Source organism: Clupea harengus, chromosome 4 (assembly GCF_900700415.2).
Source record: "Clupea harengus chromosome 4, Ch_v2.0.2, whole genome shotgun sequence".
NCBI lineage: Eukaryota > Metazoa > Chordata > Actinopteri > Clupeiformes > Clupeidae > Clupea > Clupea harengus.
The window spans coordinates 1514508-1532752 of record NC_045155.1 but is presented as its reverse complement, the minus strand read 5'-3'; the positions used below and the strand labels follow the sequence as shown (position 1 = coordinate 1532752).

Here is an 18245-nt window from a genome sequence, read left to right as displayed (position 1 = left end):
ATTGTATGAATTGGTGTTCAGGAGACACTAAAGGAATACAGTTGAGGAAGTTGAAGGAGATAATTTCCAAACACTGTTAATGAGTATAATAATCAAGTGCCTTGCATTATTAATTACCTTATATGAATCATGTACTTATGTAAGCAGGACCATGGCTTTTCTGTGTTTCTGCGTGTGTAACTTAGATTATTAGGTGCCACTTTGTCTGCATATGTACAAGAGCATGTTTAGACCAGAGGTGATAAGAAGGGTCGAACTGTGCTTCTTCCGACCTTGCAAAACTGCCATCCTTGCAAGACAGGGAGCCTCGGATGTCAGAGATCCACCACGTGGTTACTCTGCTGAACGCTAAACTTCTGTCTATATAAACCTTGTGCGATGTGTTTAATATTGCTTCACTTTCAGCCTTGTGCTGTGTTAGATAAATTAATATCAAGACGCTAATATTAACGAGACAGAGACCAGCAATCAGAATTTCAGCGCTTTATCTTTTGCAAAAGAGGGAGATGTGTCACAACCAAATATCATGAACAAACTCCAAAGAAAAGCTGGGCGCAGCCAGCCTATATGTGAGTATAAAAAACAGGTTTCATGACAGACAAAGGGCGGTATTCTCCCGTCCCATCGCTACAGAAGTTACAGCAGTGATCTCAGAGTATGTCCTTGAGAGAAGAGCGGTATGCATGACTATCAGTACAAAAACAGGTGGTTTGCCTCAGCAAGAGAGTAGGCCTCCTGTAGGCCTCAGCACACAGGATAAGCAAGCAGATTAAAATACAATAGCAATGTCCTCGCTAAATTTCTCTATCATGCTGGGAGTGAGCCTGATTGCAATTGTTGTTTGTCTAATAAATATACTTATATGCAGCTCCGGAGTCCTGAGGTAACTAGGGTGAATTTTCACCTAACAGAAGTGGAAGGAAAATTACGAGTTAAAGATCACTGGGTCATCTAACAGCTGCAGGATAGAGAGAGAGCACGTAAGGGAGGGGCTCCTTGTTCATTTACACACACGCCTGCACTCCTGTGAGTGTCGGGGGCAAGCAGGATAATCAGAATACATATATTATTGTGGTAGTACTTGGATTTAGAGATGGCTTTGGGAGACTCAGAACAAAATACACCTTTAGAAGAGGAAGTTAAATGCAGATGAAGTCAGAAGTCAGAAGCAGATGTGGTGGAATTTAAGCGGGAGTTTGCTAAGGTTGTACAATTTGTGGTAGAGATATGTGCGAGGCATTTGCTGATGGGGCCTCCCATCAGAATGTTGATGGTGTGAATGTTGAACAGGGGGTAAGGTCAAAGGGCACTCGCTCTGCGCCTGAGTCTCTGGCAGACGAAGCACGGGAAGGAGAATAATTATATCCCTCTGTCTAGGGAGGACCAAGAGAGGTCAGAGAGAAGCTACAGTCCGAACTGAGGAGAAAGCAGGAGTTGGAACAGGGAAGGAGGGCCGAAGACACGCCCATGGGCGTAGGCGGAACATTGGAGGAATTCATCGCTGGGCATGCAGAGAGGGTCCAAGGAGATAACACCAGAGCTGAAATGAAAACATTCTGGGGTGAGAGGGACAGAAAATATGCTGAACTAAATAACTTTGTGGGACAAGCAATAAAAAGGCAAATAGCAACAGCACAAATGGAGCAGTTGGCAAATGATATATTGGTGGAAGAATCATTGGTTGAGGCAGTTTTAATTTCAGGACAAATAAAGAAGGGACATAGGCTGTTTGACTCATTGGGAAACTGCAGACTCTCATCCTCCGACAGGCTCAAGGACGATTGAAGACATCGACAACATCAGAAGATTTATATGTGTGTCACCTACTGTTTGCTACATACCTGCACTCACACGTGAAGATAACCCACATATGTGTGCCTTACACTGTCTTGTCTTGAAGATGACGTGTTATTCAAAATCTGATATACTGTAGTTGGAGATAGTATTCATTATGGGTAGAGCAGGTATATGGGGGCTCATCCAACCGGATTACTTAAGCACTGCCTGTGAACACAGTGATTTTCATACTGAGCATGTTTGTATGGTTTGATTGGGAATACATAGGATTTGATCAATGCAAACCAATAGTCGATCATTTAGGGAAATAAAGGATTAGCCTCCCAGCCTGAGGTTCTCCCAAGATCTTTGGTGCCTTGTTTAAATGTACCTGTAGTCCATACTGTTCTGATAATACCCCTAATGCTTTATTTTTACTCTCTGTATACCTCACCAAATGTTTCATCAATCATGCCATTTGTACTATTGTATCTGTGATTTGTGGGATTATGGGAAAATGTTTGTCTGTTACATGTTTTTTTATCACACTTCATAACTGCCCACAGAGTATTCATACACGTCAAGGGTGTATTAGAATGCGCAACATTGTCAAAGGGTTGAATGCGATAGTATTTCTAATGGATCATGATACGCACACACGGATGCTCGATTGAATTCCTGAGATTAAATGTCTGGAGTTGAGGTAGAGACTTTTGATTAAACACTGTTTAATGTACGCTGTCTAATGTTGTATGCACGGTTTAGTTTCTATTGAACACTTATTGTTTCATGAATAGATAACTGTAAGAAGGTAATTTCCTATACTAATGAGGGAATAGGCGTCTGGAAGGTTTGGGTGGATGCGTCTCTCTCTCTTCGCTTTGCTGAAAACGTAACATTTATTAAAACACCTTTCTTAGTACGACCATACCTAATCTGACTCCATTTTTCTTGTCTGACTCCGCTCGATTAGGAACTCAGCCTTAGCTCCTAGATTTTAATGTATATTGCTACCGGGATGATCTCCAACTCATTTATTTGTACACCTATCGTCTGTAGTATGAATTCCTCCCGTACTTTTCAGTAACCGGTTTCTTCTTGGAATAGTGTCGCTTAGAATATTGCCATGGCCGATTTACATCTTGACATATTCCTCGGACACAGGCTAAAACTATTCTGGATCTAACTCAGCTCTTACAGTGCTGTTACGGGACCTTGCAGCTTAGTTCGACTTGGTTCAGTGACGAGAGGCTGTCATACGATTCCGTATAACCATTCGATCCAGTGCAGAGGCTGATCGTGGCCACTTTGGGCATGAAAACCACTCTAACCCGTCTTCTGTGGAAACACCGGAACCTAAGGGTACTTCTCTAGTTAAGAATTTCTTAAGAGGTTTGCCACTGCCCGGGGCTTTCCAGTAACTGTTACTAAAGCTACTTGGGTCGAAGTATTTCAATATATGTTTTTCATGAACAAATCAAAATAACACCTTTCATCCGTTTCTTCTTTAGTTACATTTCGTACTGCAACTGCCCCGCCTCAATGCGAACGCGCTCTTAACTATTATCCGGTATAACTTGGATCTGAGAGGGATGTACGATCCCAGAGTTTCTGTGAGTTTGCTCTGATGTAATCCTTTGCGCTACGCACTGCCCTCTCAGCCACACCATTTGTTTCTGGTTTGTATGGAATTGAGAAAATCACCTGTGCGCCCTCCAGGAAGTCTAATACGTAAGCATTTTTAAAATGCGACGCATTATCCATTCTCACTGTTTTTGGGTTTTTTGTTAGTAAAATACAAAGCCATTCTCTCTTGTACGACTTTGCCCGTTGCTGTCCTGCTTAGATAAATTCTCGTGTCATTACCCGCATTATCAGCAATTACCAAAAAATACTTGTTCCCTTTTGTAGAAGGGTCAAAGGGACTACTCGTCCCCTCAGATACCAAGTCGTCACCGGCTACATCGATCAGAGAAGGGAGTTGACTATCCAAGTCATTCTCCCAATCGCTTTCCGCTTTCCAGATCAGATTTGAGAAGCGCACCGTCTAATGAACTCGAGTGATCAATTCGGTTCCCACGAAAGTGCCTTTCCAATTTAAACACGCTTCTTGTTTTCCCACGTATTTAAATTGCTCTTCTATTCTCGGATAGGTGTAGTCTAATTTCTTATCTGGTGGTAAGCCAGACTCCTCCAATAGGAACAGAAATCAGATGGGTTCGTGCACTCGGTCTACTAACCTCAATTATTAGAAATGTACCCCGGTATCTAACAATCAATTAATAGCCGTCACGTTGGGCGAAATGCAGAATAAGATCCTTTGTGTCCGCCTGGTATTTCTCTTGTATTTATTGCCAAAGCTCAAAAGACTCTAAGACTACTAAAGACTACTCGCAAGACTAAAAACTCGCGAACACAAACTGCATTCGCCTTTTAAATCCCTCTCACACGCATACACGTTCTAAACCACCTCCCTTTTTCATGACACTTCTTAGCAACATATGTTCATCTCTGACCCATGTGTCACCTCCTCGCAGGCCCAGAGGCCCCTTCCTGCCCCCTCCACCATTGCACAATGTACAGCACAGTGAAGTTTGCAAACTCTCTCAAAGTACACATTGTTCTGCTTTACATTCTCGTTGGTTAAGCACATTTCATATTTCACACTTTTTCAGCAAGCATATATGGATATAGGTTTGTGTAAGCATAACTCAAGCAATTTCCACACACAGTGATTTAGCATGTTTCACACCACATATTAGGAGAGCACACAGTGGTTATATCATTGCAAGACATGACTCAAGCATCATTCAGCAAAGCACATATAGTATATATGTTTATCAATCATTATTAATTGCATATGGGTTGGTACGGGTTGCAGGTCCACTCTCATGAGCCATATTCATCAGAGGTCAAAGTGTATAAAGAGGTCAACAAGTATAAAGTGAATAATCTAAAGTTATAAGTCTAAAGAGACACATGAAACTTCCAAAGACTTAGAGAACATGAACATACTTGGCTGCCTAGAAGTGACTACTCATACAGTTGTGAGGGAGAACAGAATAGTCCTGGATCTTTGAAAATCTTGCCCTTAAGTACCCATTTATTGCTCCATCTGGCCTAATAATTATTCTCGAGATTCACACATTAACAACCAAATGGAGAGGGTTCTCACCCAAAGAGGGGGGTGGACCCCCTCCAAAGAGAGATTCCTTTGCACTCTCACAGAGACCAGAATGATCATGTCTCTGATATCCATGTTCTAACTAATATATAGAGCTGAGACCATTTTCCTACTCAAACTGAGACCATTAAAATAAGTTAAAACATTATACAAAAATGATCTTCCAATGTAACAATTCAGTTCAACACTCTTACATTCATTTCTCTGTCCCTAGTTTCACCTCAGCACCGACAAGTACGGAGAGAGAACCAGAGACAGAGGTCTGAGATAAGAGTCTCTCCAGGGGGGTGGGAATATCAACAACTGCGACAGTGCATCTCTGGAATGTTTGTTGGGGGCACCATAAACCAACACCTAGGCCCCAACAAATGAGTAGTTGTCAGAGGAAGAAGGCCTCCGTGATTTTCCATCCAAAGATCCATTCCTGCCTTACATAACTTAGGTAGTGTAGAGGATAAGTCCTCATATGCAAGTGCATTCCATAACTTAACCTGGGGATGATTATAAATGTATTGCCAAAAACAACATGAGGCCATGAGGAAATTTGAGTTTGTCCTGGTAATATTGGTGCTATATTCAAATTTGTCTATAGTTCACAATGGTGCAGATAATGTTATATTTTTATTGTATGTGTACTAATACATTATTTGTTGCTGTATAGTGTATTGATAGTAGTGATGGGCAAATTAAGCTTTGGTGAAGCATTGAACCATTAGGCACATTGTTTCAAAAATCGGTTCATTACTTGAAGCTTCAGTAACAGTGACCTCTCCTGGTGATGTGCCAAGGCTGCAACTAAATTAGCCCAGCTAGACAGTGGCACGAATCTTTAAAACAATGACAATCTAGTGTGCACGCACCAAATTAATTCTTAAGTATGAAAAGCCTCACTCAAAATGGCTGACAAACAATACCAAACAGTTGACTGCTTAGAGGGATATAGCCGGGATGGAGACAAGATTAATTGATCCTCCACAGGATCCCAGGGTGAGAAAGGGGTGCCAAAAACACACACACACACACACACAGAGTGAGAGAAGTTAAGAGTAAAAGTTAGATAATGGGGTTAGTTCTGATTTGCCTTGGAGAACAGCCAAACACAAGAGAGTGGGAGGAACTATGTTCCTTTAAAAAGACATTCATACAATGACATAGAGCTAATCCATTGAGCATCTCTTATTGTGGCTTAATGACTATGATAAACCTCAGATCAACACAAATGGCTTTTTGACTATTGATTGTGGAATTGCGAGAGAGTGGCTTGTTTTCGCCGCGACAAACTTTTCGGTGATAACTTTTCAGTATGACTTTTGTTCTTCTGATCTGCCCTTAGAAGGGCTTTCTTTTTTCTTTTTTTTACAAACTTGTCAGTTGGTCAAATAACCCCTGCCTTATTAATTTACATATGTGTGTTACTTTGCAAGAACTGACGATGTAGGAGGACGCAAGATCAGGATTGAAATGAAATGTTGCGGATTTAATCTACTCTATTATTTGTACACTTTATACCCAAGGGAAATGGCAAATAGTGAGCAGCCCCTCCACATGATTTATTTTGGATATAGCTGGTCCTCACAGAAAGATAATGGTGTGATCAGATCGAGTATGATCCCCCTGGCGTCCATTTTGAATTAGGCATTGCTGCTGTTGTTAAAGGTATGGCCAGTGATCATTGTTCTTTTTTTAATTAAAGATATTTACTCCACCTTTTAAGTCCTTCAATGGTAGTAAATTGTATAAATATCGCGAGGCCATACATTGCTTTATGATAAGATCCACTACTTACAGTTTTGTCTTAAGCAGACTAAGGAGAAAATTGCATGCAGAAGGAAACCCGTTAATCGGCAGGCCACAGCCTCCCTATATGTCATGTGGTAGGACTGCATCTTTCACAGGCAGGACATGCAACTGTATGCTATCTGCTGATTTTTGTTAACAATTTCTGAAACGCTTCAACAAGTGGAACTGAAATGACATATTCAGATTCTCAGATTTTAATTTTAATTATTTATTGGTATTAACCTCTTTTAGAGTCCCAGCCTAAATCCTCCTTCTTCTTCTCATCTTTCCTCCTCTTCTCCTGATGTCTCAGGTGTTGTTTTTCTCTGTTCTCAAAAAGATTGAGGAGCTTCTTCTCCTCTTCCTTCTTCAACTTTATCTCCAGAAAAGCCCTGTGGCTTCCTATTGTTTCTTATTACCTGGTATTTAGTGACTTTCTCTGCTTGGTTTTCCACTGCCTTCTCACTGCTTTTGTTATCAGTTCTCAGTTTTGTTGTTGTTGTTGTTGTGCGGTAACTCTGAGATGTGTATTGATTCTCAGTCTTGTCTGCTGCATGAGCATACTTCTGCTTCGGAGAACACCGGGTAAATATGGTTTTACTTTATTTCAAACATATAACAAATACAGGCCTACACAATGCCAAAAAGAACCATATGGAAAACAGCTAGTGCCAGTATAATTTCAGATGGGCATATATGGCACAGAGAAGAGAGAAATATGAAAGACACAGCAGACACCAGCCCTTGAAGAAATTCACTAGATATCACTGAATGAGGAGTAATATGATAATATAAGAACTGTGAACTTTGAGGCTTCAAGACAGAGAAAGCAATTTTTTACCTCATCGAATGGTGCAGGCTGCCTTTGCAGCTCAGCCCTCAGTAACTTAATTTGAAGCTCATGGTCCTTCCTCAGCTCCGACACCATGATCCAGAGCCTCTCCAGCTCAGTCTCCTGTTTCTCTCTGAGCTTCTTCCGCTCCTCCTCCTTCTCAAGGATACGCTCCAGGAGAGCGCCCAAGCACTCCCTGAGGACACTCACCATTCGGCTCTCATTAGAGCAGTTGCCCAACTCAGCAATTGTCTGGAGCAACTTCTGAACCAAATACAATCACAAGTAATGAGCGTTACTATTTTATAGGGACTTTTTAAAAATAATTTCAGTGATCTCTTGATATCAGGTCAGTCGTATAACGTCTCATCTCATTTGTCTGCGCAAGATGTGTTTTCCAAAATTGTGGCCAGTGAATGTTGAAACTGTGTCATTTCACCACTGAGTTTGACACGTTCCTGTTCTATTTTATTTTATTTTTATTATAAAAGTTGGTTTCTTTGCTCAAACTCCCAGCATTTTTAAGTTCAGCATTTATCAATCCATATATCTCATAACGAAAGAAGTGGACGACATTTTCACAGATATTATAAAACCTTTCATTTCATGCTAATGCATAACTTAAGAAATGTTGCTCTTAGCCACCAAAACTATAAGGGAACCTACCATGCAGCATTGCTTGGAAGAAGGAACACTCTCCTCTTCCATAGTCCCCTTACAAACATATAAATAGACATTTTACATTATGGTCAAGCTCTGCTTGTAATAGATAATCATAATAGCTTGTTTCACTTTTTCTAAGCAGTGAGTTCATGATTACACACCTTAGTACGAACCTCCATCCGGGTGAACAATTAATAATTAATGAATTTCCCTCTTTGAAAAAAAGAACGTTGTTCAGGAAAAGCTGAAAAAAGACCAGAGGCCAAACACAGAGTAAACCTTTCATTTAGATCGTTTTTTTTGCATACATATTCAAATATCTCTGAACCTATATGTAGGCCTACTTCAACTTCAAAACTGCAGCAATGCTGTAGAACCTCCTATAAATGTATACATTTGATATTCTTGATGATGACATACCAGATAATTGTTAAACAGCTTCTTTCCTCAAATAATCATATAATATATCAGCTGTCCAAACGCTGGAGACAGTTAAGTTTCAGGTGTTGCGTAGCAACCCATTACTTGCTAACTTCAAGTTACAGTGACTTTCCGTGACGTTAAATGACCGGACTACTTGCGGAATGATATGAAAGATGTGAATACTGGGTTGGCCAATTCAAATCAACGGAACTTTTTGAAACATTCTGGGGAGCTGTATAATAAATAGACTTAACACGTTACTAATAGGCTACTATAGCCAGCCACCTCAGAATTATCGAATTCACAGGAAAGACCTGTGATTTCTGAAAAAAGTGATTCTGGACTTGTTTAGAAGTAGCCTGACACATTCACTGCATTTATGTTCCATACAAGGTTACAAAGGATGCGGACCTAGACTGAACGTTAATAGTCCAGCGTTAGATAGCGTTTTACGACAGACTAGTTGTAAAATATTTTTTTTCAGCATAGATCATTTCTATGAGGTGTCCAGAACAACATACTAAAAGTCCTAGTTGAGGAAATATGTTTAATTCTCATCAATCTGAGATGTATGCTAATAATGCATGGCAAAAATACACCTCAAAAATGTATTTTTTTTCCCTTTACTCCTATCAAAATAAAACTTTACACAATGAAAGTACCCATGAAAAGTACATTTTTTTGTATTACAAGTTTCTTTGAAAATGAATTTGAATGGACACACAGGGATCTTTGTAAGCCACCTATTAATGATTAAAGGATTCTTTCACCATACTAGGACAGGCGCCGTCACAAATATATATAGAAGTATATAAAAGTTTTTTTATTAAAGACAATACAAGTGCATAAACATACAACAACAGTCAGTTAAAACTCTTGGGAATTTACAGCTTTGCCTGAGTCACCACTCATGGTCTTCTTGGGTAGCAGCTGAGCGTGGATGTTTGGAAGAACACCGCCTTCCGAGATTGTCACCCCTCCAAGAAGGGTGTTGAGCTCCTCGTCGTTCCTAACAGCAAGCTGGAGGTGACGTGGGCCTATACGCTTTTTTCGGTTATCCTTGCAGGCGTTACCAGCCAACTCCAGCACCTCCGCACACAGGTACTCGATGACGGCAGCCAGGTAGACAGACGCCCCGCTTCCAATACGCGGTGCATAGTTGCCTTTACGCAGCAAGCGAGCAAATCGACCAACAGGGAATTGTAGACCAGCACGTGAGGAGCGGGACGTGCTAGTCTTGGCCGTAACAGCAGCAACTTTCTTCCCAAGACCGGACATTTCTGGGAGAGATGGTTGGTGGGTTGATATATGTCACACCAGAAAGACACCAACACTAAATTACGTAGGCTAGGCTGGGCTATAGGCCTTGCTTCGCTTCTCACGGTTGAGCAAAATAGTATTTTGAAAATACAGTTACAACAAAGCCCAAATTGAGTGTGTCTTTACCATTCAAAACCAGATTAGACAGGAAATAGAATTGGACAAGATGAATAGCCTACAGCCATGTATACAATTCAATTTATACTTAGAAGGCGTTAAACAGTAGACGTCACTGATCACATTTTGGCACAATCTAGAACACATTAAAACGTGCTGAACAGTCTACTTACTTTCTCAGCTCGGTTACTGCGGTAAGGAAATCAAACAGGATGAAGTGCATGGTTGCCTGGAACTTGCAAGCGTGTTTTATAGTGTGCGTACCTGCTTCTTGATTGAAGGCAATTGCCAACACCTGATTTTAATCAATAGACTCTATTGCCTTATTGCCAGATTGACACCTTAATTAATTGGGCTGCTTGAGTCCATAGTATCCTTGTATTTTCATCTGAAAAACAGATGTTTCAGGATATTTTGGAGGAAAAAGATTATAAACGGAATGAGATTTTAAAATGTTGTGTGTTTTTTTCCCTTTGTTTTATTGTTTCTGTCTGTTCTTTAGTTTAACATTCTGATGTGCATACTTTCTATAAAATAAGTCGTAAGTTTCTATGAAAACATTATCAGCACTCAAGCAGAAGCTTTTTTCACATTTTTATTTTGCGCCAGAAAACAACATAAAACCACACAGAGCATTTTTAGTCAAAAAGGATTTATTATCCAAAAGAGTTTTGAAACAAAGGAATGTATTTGCAGTAGGCCTAGGCCTATTTGTGTACAGCTAACAAGCAACCAGAATAGACCCAAAACATAGCATGCAGTCAAAACGAGTGATGCAAACAAGACCACTCAGATAGGCCTAATTAAAATATGTGTTGCTTCACACAAATAATGTTCAAATAGGTCCAAATAATGATTCAAATAATAATTTAAATCTGTTGCTGCAATCTATTATCAACATAAATAGCACCAAGCTTTCCTGGGCAGTGGTTCGAGTTGGTAGCTCTCCACAGAAAAGCATGTCCTCGTGTAGAATAGCGCTCCAACGATAACGCGCAAAAACCAGCAGTAATGCAGCGTTGCTGACGTCCGTCGACTCGTCTGTATTGAAAAAAGCGGGATCAGTGGCGGTTCTACACGGAGGCCTGGGGTGGCCCGTGCCCCCGTAGACATATCCCTGGCCACCCCTGTGGCCACCCCGTGCCGACCAAATAAAAAAATTATGAATTTATTATGATTTTACACCCGAGCGCCAAAAGCAGAACTAATGCGACGCAACGTTCTACACGGGTAAATTAAAGCGGCGCACCTAAACACTGTAGTTTACCAGGTGTGGTGCTCGTCGTCGAATGAGAACTCAGCAACTACTATTCATGGATACCATGTGACGTCACTGTGTCTAAGCGCCGCCATATTTGTGTCCAACACGGACACAGTAGTCTAGCTGTGCGTCAGTCACAACCCACAGAAAGTTCAAATGCCCGGGATATGTTTTGCTGTTGGATGCGACAACTGTCGCCAAAGAAACCCAGATATACAATTTCGTTATATTCCAAAAGATTTAGGGAATGACTGACATGTTAAGTGAAATGTAGCACGTTGATACAATCGTGAATAATTACTGTGTCTTATTAAAGCTAAACTATCCTGAGCAACCTAGAATGCTAATAGCTAGCGAGCTGTTTTGCCCTTTACTAAACGCTTTAGCTAACAACTCGTCAGCCCATATTGGCACTCTTAACCACCACTAAAATAACACGGTTGATAATTGCTGTTTTAGTTACTTACATGACCTGTGATCACATACATATTTTTTTGTCTCCAGATAACATATTTTGGTGTCGTTCACCCATCCTGCAACTGCATATTGATAGGCATTTGTACTCTTGAAATCTCCGGTGTATGGGGATGGATTATGTTATGTAGCTACAAGATAAATGTAAATGTCGGGAAAAGAAAGTTGGGGCAGACGCTTTGCAGACTTTAAGGGACAAAATAAAGTTGAAGTTAATACATTATGGATCGCAGCCAATAATACAATGCCTTTTCCAAATATCGCTGTCCTTCTGTCTCATTTAGATGTGCCATCAGGTACAGCTCGCTAGCTTGCTCAGGAGAGTTTAGATTTGATAAGACACAGTAATTATTCACGATTGTATCAACGCCAAAAACAAATCCTAAAGGAGACATCACATAATAGCACATGCTTAGATTTTAGTATGAATAGCAGTGGCGATTTTAGCCCGACATTTCTGGGGGAGCAATTTTGTATGACATGTTTGTTGTCTGTCATGACTGTTAGCCAGCTAACCAACCATTAGAATTAGGAAATACTACATTTAAAAAGTCTAAATTTGAAGAAACTATAAACAGAAAACAATACTATTATAATATTATTATTATATATGACTACCTAGCTACTATTGGTTACAAAAATCTTATTTAATATTATTTATTAAATCTAATTTTTATGTGCCCCTCTGGTTAAACACTGGCCCCTCCTTGGCCCCCCTAGTAAAAATGGTCTAGAACCGCCACTGAGCGGGATACCTTTCATCCTTTCCAGGACCTGGTTCTGTATTTCCGAGGCCATCTCCCGACTTATTGTGTCGTTTGAAAGTGGTAGCCTACTGTCAAGAGTTTCTTTCGCAGCAGCTTCGCCAATCATCTTGCAGCACATGCAGCTGGCAGCATCAGTTCCTCCGCAATCGTAAAGGCCATCATGATCTGTGCCATTTGTCTAGCTAACAAATAACTTGCCTTCAAAGCACTCTTCGATTGTGTAGCAAACACTATTTGAAGTCGGTTTTCTCTTCTTTTGAAATATTCCACTCGCTTTTCTGCGAGTGCTGGATGTCGCGTCTCCAAATGTCGCTTCAGCTTTGAAGGTTTGAGCGGCTCATAAAGCGCACTCGACACACTGCGCTCTGGGCTCAACGTCGTCACCTCCACTCACAAAACCAAATCTAATATAATCAGGGTTGTATTTATGCTGAATTTGAGTAGTGTTTTGTAGTATGACATTACCAGTGCTGTCATTCGCCTGAGAAACTCCTCCATATCCTCCAAGATAGGATATTATTTTCACGACCTGTCTGTTATGCCTATTTATACATTTTATATTGTGTTTAAAACATCGAATGTCAATCATAAATTGTATTAATATTGTTCTCAACTAAAAAGTCAGTTCTTCGTGGAAAATTTGCTTCAACTTGAAACATTTTCGCCAGCTGCAGACCAGTAGTGAGAAACCCTGCTGTAGATTACAGACATCTTTTCTAGCTAACACAAATGACACCAGCATGTCCAGGTGTTTGAATGGATGTCAAAATGCATTTATGATGATGCAAAATATAACTTTATTAAGAAAATCAAGGAGTTCAGTGCTTATCCTCTGGGTGGTATAATGAGACATCACTGTGGTGGTTCTTTTCTGTCTGAGGGAACCCCCTGTGGTACATCAAGGCTCAATGTTCCGGGACAACTGACGGAGCTTGCGTTGGTCATCAATGACTTTGAGGTTCCTGACATAGTGCCGTATGGTTTTAGCTCTCTCCACTGACAGTGACTGGTCAGAAACTAGATGAAGGAGAACAAGAGATGTAGAGTTAAATAAGTAAATAGAAAGATGGTTGTTTGTAGTTATGATTATGAAGTCAGTGGTGAAAGTGTACATCAGATGTATAGTGGTAAGTGAAAGCGGTGCATGTATGCTTACATGTGAGTTTCTGTCTGAGAGGACTCTTCAGAAACATTTTGTTCATGAGGTTATTCTGGGGGGAAATTGGCACTGTAGAGGGAAAGATGACAGAAGTTCTTCTCTTTATTTGTTTGTATGATTTTACAGAACAGTTCTGCAGACATCAGAAGTGAGATCTAGTTAACGTCACAGTATTGTGATGATAAGAAAAGTAAATATGGCTATGCTTACAGCAGGGCTGATTCCTACTGTCTTTCGCTGTACATTGCTAAAACATTGAGCCTTTAGAAGTTATTTACCACTCACCATTTTTTCAAAGTATACCAGGCCATTTCGGTAACTCTTATTGCCTTCGTGGATGAAAGTCAGGTCTGTTAACAGGAGACAAATGTGTTTGTGTAAGGGCTTTAGTCAATGTGATAAATGGAACGTGGCAGTAATAAAATGCATTAGTTTACCATCAGCTGTGTCAGTATTACCTTTTAAAATGAGAGGGAGATAGAGAATGTAAGGTGGGTTCAGTTTGCCAACCACCTGTCTCATAGCCTCATGGTTACTGAGTACAAGGACATGAAATTTACATTCAGTAAAAAATGAAAAATAAAGCATTACATAATACCACTCTAACGCAAAGATTCAGAAATCGTAGGTAGGCACAAACCTGATCTAAAATCTACTACTAGCACTTCGGCCTCACTTAGAAATAGCCTGTTAAGGACAGATGATATCTAAATGGCAACTGATCACTGAACTTTCCCTCAATTTTCTATATTTGGAGAGCAATTTGGATGAACTCACCAGCATGTTCTCATACCTTCTGAATCTCTTTATCATCATGTTTGGCACTTTCTGTAAATCACAACTGAGAGGAAATTATCCAGATGTGTTTGTCACAGCAACACAGTTTGTGCATGAATCATTTAATTAAATTATTAAATCTTTAACTTTGAGTGAATTAAACTCTGATACTCTTGATACCTTCCAGATTGTATGCAGTCTTGACAGAGCACTGTTTGTCAGCAGTGAATGAGCTCATGTTGTGTTGCTTATCTGGGATGAGGAGAAACCAAAGTCACTCATCTACTCCAATCTAAGGCAACTACAAAAATACATTTTAAAACATCTCATAAAGTTAGTACAGCTAGTATCAATCTTAAAATGTTGTTCATTCTCCACTGCTGCACTTGACAACCATGGGTTTGCTAGCTATGTAGCCGATGACATTAATCTGGATGGGGCATGATGATGTATGTGTTGTGATGTGTCACACTCACATCGTGGCGATTGTGATTCATTTCCTCAGCAGATGAGCCCGTTTGGCCAGATCTGCACACAGGCAGAGCTCTGTTGCCTCCCAGTAGGCCACTTCATTAAAGCGTTGAATGAAGCGCTCCAAGTTGGCAGTTGGGCTGTTGGGGGATTTCTTTTTTTCTCAAAACATAATAGAACAACTCCTTCTGGTTGGATGAATGGGGTACGTATAAGGGAGAGGTGAGAAGAAACTACAAGTTAGAAAAATGAACTACAACCATGTCATAAGGTGTGATCGTGCCTGAATGGCACTTCATTGAATTCCGATTTGGTAACTAAAAGCCATCAGTCAGTTATTTTTGGCAAGGAATCGTGTAAAAGTGAGATGATGTAGCGTTTAGGAAATGTACAGTTCTTGGACTGGTCCCTCAATGGCCCTAAAAGAGCACTACTCAGAGGATACAGTCGAAAATATTTTCTGAAGAACAGAACAGATATAAAAATGAGGATGAGTCAGAAGTTTACCAATCTATATTTACTGTTTGGCATCATGTTCAATTTTGCCATTTGTTTTTGCTAGCAAAGTAGACGGCAACAGTAACACGAAGACAAAAAAATTACCTAATTTAGTTCTTCTCACACTGAACTCTTTATCCCTCCCCTCCCCAAGCCTCTATAGTTCTCCTACAGTTCCCAGTCATAGCTGTTGATCTGAGCTGCAATGACCTTGGAGCTCATGTTCTCTAGTGCGTAAATGGTGTTCATGTCTGGGCCAAGCTTTTCCTGCAGTGGCGTCTGTGAGGACCACACACATGTCCGGACTATTGTCTTCAGAGAACTATCTTAGAAAACACATTGTTAGTTCATGTGGTTCTCAACAAAGGTTGAAAAGTGAATGGAGGCAATGTATTCAGTTGCAGCTTCCACAGTATGCTAGGTCTTATCAGAAGTATGTGGTAGCAGGCATTTACGCTCAATCTCCAGGCACAAAGAAATAAGCTCTGAAAGGCTTGTGCCATCACTGTGAATTCTCACTGGCATGAAAATCATGAGCACATCCAAGCTCTGACCTCAGAGTTCAGACCTCACTGTGTGATTTTGGATAGTGTGGCTATAGAAATCAGTTCAGTTTCAGAGTGCACTCATCAGCTTGTCAGCCTGGTTGCCAGAGCAGAGAAAAACTCTTTCATTCAGGCCCAGAAAAGAGGAGGTGGCCCTAGCGTCCATCTTGAGCAGCTCCCTCACTGGGATGAGGCAGAGCACAGACATTTAAAGACTCAGTGACTAACAAAGCATTACAAGAGATAGGTCTGTTCAACACTTCTGGTGTAAATACTAGGACCTAATATTTCCCATCCACTGAGGTTCAGGGTGTTGAATGAATCTGAAGTTTTACCGCCACCATGACAATTGTCAATTTTACGCATAAATATGGTAAATGAAGGTCTGTAAGAACCTTTTACAAAAGGTGTCTAATTACTACATCAGATGGGATGGCGTGGCAGCCCAACTCTTCCCACTAAAGTTTAGGCCATACTTCATACCTCCAGAGGACTTCACTTTCACCAGGATGTGGTCTCCTGCTGGAATTTCCATGGCCGCCATCACTTCCTCAACAGAGGCGTTAAGGGGCATCCTCACAGAAACAAAGCTGTGGTCATGTGGGAAAACCCTTAGCAAGACTACAAAGAAGAAGGTTTAAGATGGTTATCTCAGTCCATTTCATTCATTAACTTTATCTTGTGATGAGGGCAGCAGACTTGATCCCATTGTGCAGTTCAACTCATGTCTGATCATGTGTGTATACAGGGTGGGACTGCAATCAGTAGGTTTGCCATTCCTTTCCACATGCACCATGTTTGCATTCACATCCTTCAATACACCCAGTGTGTCAAGACATGCACAAACATCCACAACTCAACCCAAACAAATGTACAAGTAAAGGCACCAAACACATGTATGTATAATTCCAGCCCCATGCTGCTTTCAATACTATAATTCAGAACCCTTTCCTCTTGGGAATCTAACCTTAAGGATGCTCACAAAGTCCAGTTTTCCTACTTGGAGGAAGTGACAGTCATGCTTTCGCATGACGACTGAGGTGTCTTGGCGTTTTATTAATCAGGGCCAGCTGCCCAAAGTCCTCTCCCTCATGCAGGGTAGTAAGTTTACCCTGCAGAGAAAAACCATACACAGTGGTTTACTCCAGTACCTCCAACTTCCAGTTACTTCCTGAACCTTCAAATCCCAAAGCCAAATGGCCCAAATGCTATGACTTCCAAGCTTTTTTCTTTGTTTTCTCCAGCCTGTTGACACTGATGAAAATAAACATAACATGGCAACAAGCTAAATAACTACAATCCCTATGAGTAGTAGCCACAAGGTCATCACAAAAGGTTGGAATACAAACCTGTACCTTTAACACTTGGGAGACCAAGGCATGTTATGCATTGTTTCACCCAGGAGGAATGATCATTTTTCTTCTCTTTTTAAACCTAGAGCAAATGTCTTTTATTTTTGAGAAGTAGGTTTCCCTTAACTTGTTATACTTATTACATTCTGTCATGAAAAGTAACTCATACTCCATTACCCCATTACTACAGTGAGTGCAGAGTCTGTTTTCTCGAATGATGTTTTTCTTTGTCTATCCTTTTCAATGACAATGCTATGCCCCCCCTCTTCCCTGCTCTTTCTTTCTTCCCCCATCTCTGACACTTAACACATCTGTGAGGTGTAGATAATCTTTATATGAGGCACTATTTAGACCATATATTTAGAAAGCTTGCACCAACACTACTTTTTCTAGTCTAAGCGCTAACTGCTGCTTGTCAATTATATACACCGGAACCCCCCACCCCACATACACATACCTGGAAAAAAACACTCACTTAAAAACAAAAATATTTATTCATGTTTCAATCCCTACCCTAAAACATATTTCAAATATGAAAAAATGATACTTCAATCATGTACATCACATGTTTTTTTTAATTCATCTAATCAAAAATATTTCAGAAAGTGATACTCCATCATGTATTAGCAGGGCAGCACATTATTTGAATGGATCCTCTGGTGTCTCTTGAGATTAGACATTTGGCTAAAGGCCTTTCCACACTGAGAACACTGATGTGGCTTTTCTCCAATATGTATCTTCTGGTGTGTCTTGAGATGACACATATGGCCAAAGGTTTTTCCACACTGAGAACACTGATGTGGCTTTTCTCCAGTATGGATCTTCTGGTGTGTCCTAAGTTGAGACA

At 40.5% G+C, this 18245-nt stretch overlaps 2 protein-coding genes across 4 annotated transcripts; both read right to left on the bottom strand.

Moving 5' to 3' along the window:
• Positions 1 to 9465: 9465 nt before the first annotated feature.
• Positions 9466 to 10378, bottom strand: LOC116220260 (histone H2A, sperm-like). The gene is made up of 2 exons (XM_031565684.1): positions 10268 to 10378; positions 9466 to 9937 (listed from the first exon to the last, which is right to left on the bottom strand). The coding sequence occupies exon 2, from the start codon at positions 9933 to 9935 to the stop codon at positions 9525 to 9527; it is 411 nt and encodes a 136-aa protein (XP_031421544.1). The 5' UTR covers positions 9936 to 9937; positions 10268 to 10378; the 3' UTR covers positions 9466 to 9524.
• A 2218-nt stretch (positions 10379 to 12596) lies between these two features.
• LOC116220263 (rap guanine nucleotide exchange factor 4-like) lies at positions 12597 to 17224 on the bottom strand. 3 transcript variants are annotated; one of them, XR_004163513.2, is made up of 6 exons: positions 14713 to 17224; positions 14533 to 14596; positions 14214 to 14290; positions 14041 to 14105; positions 13753 to 13824; positions 12597 to 13613 (listed from the first exon to the last, which is right to left on the bottom strand). XR_004163513.2 is itself a non-coding variant. In XM_042707562.1 (6 exons), exons 2-6 carry the CDS (start codon positions 14544 to 14546, stop codon positions 13495 to 13497), a joined length of 330 nt encoding a protein of 109 aa, XP_042563496.1. In that variant the 5' UTR covers positions 14547 to 14596; positions 14713 to 17224; the 3' UTR covers positions 12597 to 13494. The 3 variants fall into 3 exon arrangements, 2 of the variants coding, with proteins under 2 accessions (XP_042563496.1, XP_042563495.1); XM_042707562.1 differs by having other exon boundaries at positions 13753 to 13807; XM_042707561.1 differs by having other exon boundaries at positions 13753 to 13807; positions 14549 to 14596.
• Between the last annotated feature and the right edge of the window lie 1021 nt (positions 17225 to 18245).

What these genes read in the sequence shown, in the direction of transcription:
- LOC116220263 (XM_042707561.1), bottom strand. Translation starts at nt 14,571, where the DNA reads ATGATGATAAAGAGATTCAGAAG. An exon ending in TCTCCCTCTCATTTTAAAAG is followed by an intron (nt 14,106 to 14,213) that starts GTAATACTGACA and finishes TCCTGTTAACAG; the next exon opens with ACCTGACTTTCATCCACGAA. An exon ending in TGGTATACTTTGAAAAAATG is followed by an intron (nt 13,808 to 14,040) that starts GTGAGTGGTAAA and finishes ATTTCCCCCCAG; the next exon opens with AATAACCTCATGAACAAAAT.
- LOC116220260 (XM_031565684.1), bottom strand. Translation starts at nt 9,935, where the DNA reads ATGTCCGGTCTTGGGAAGAAAGTTGCTGCTGTTACGGCCAAGACTAGC.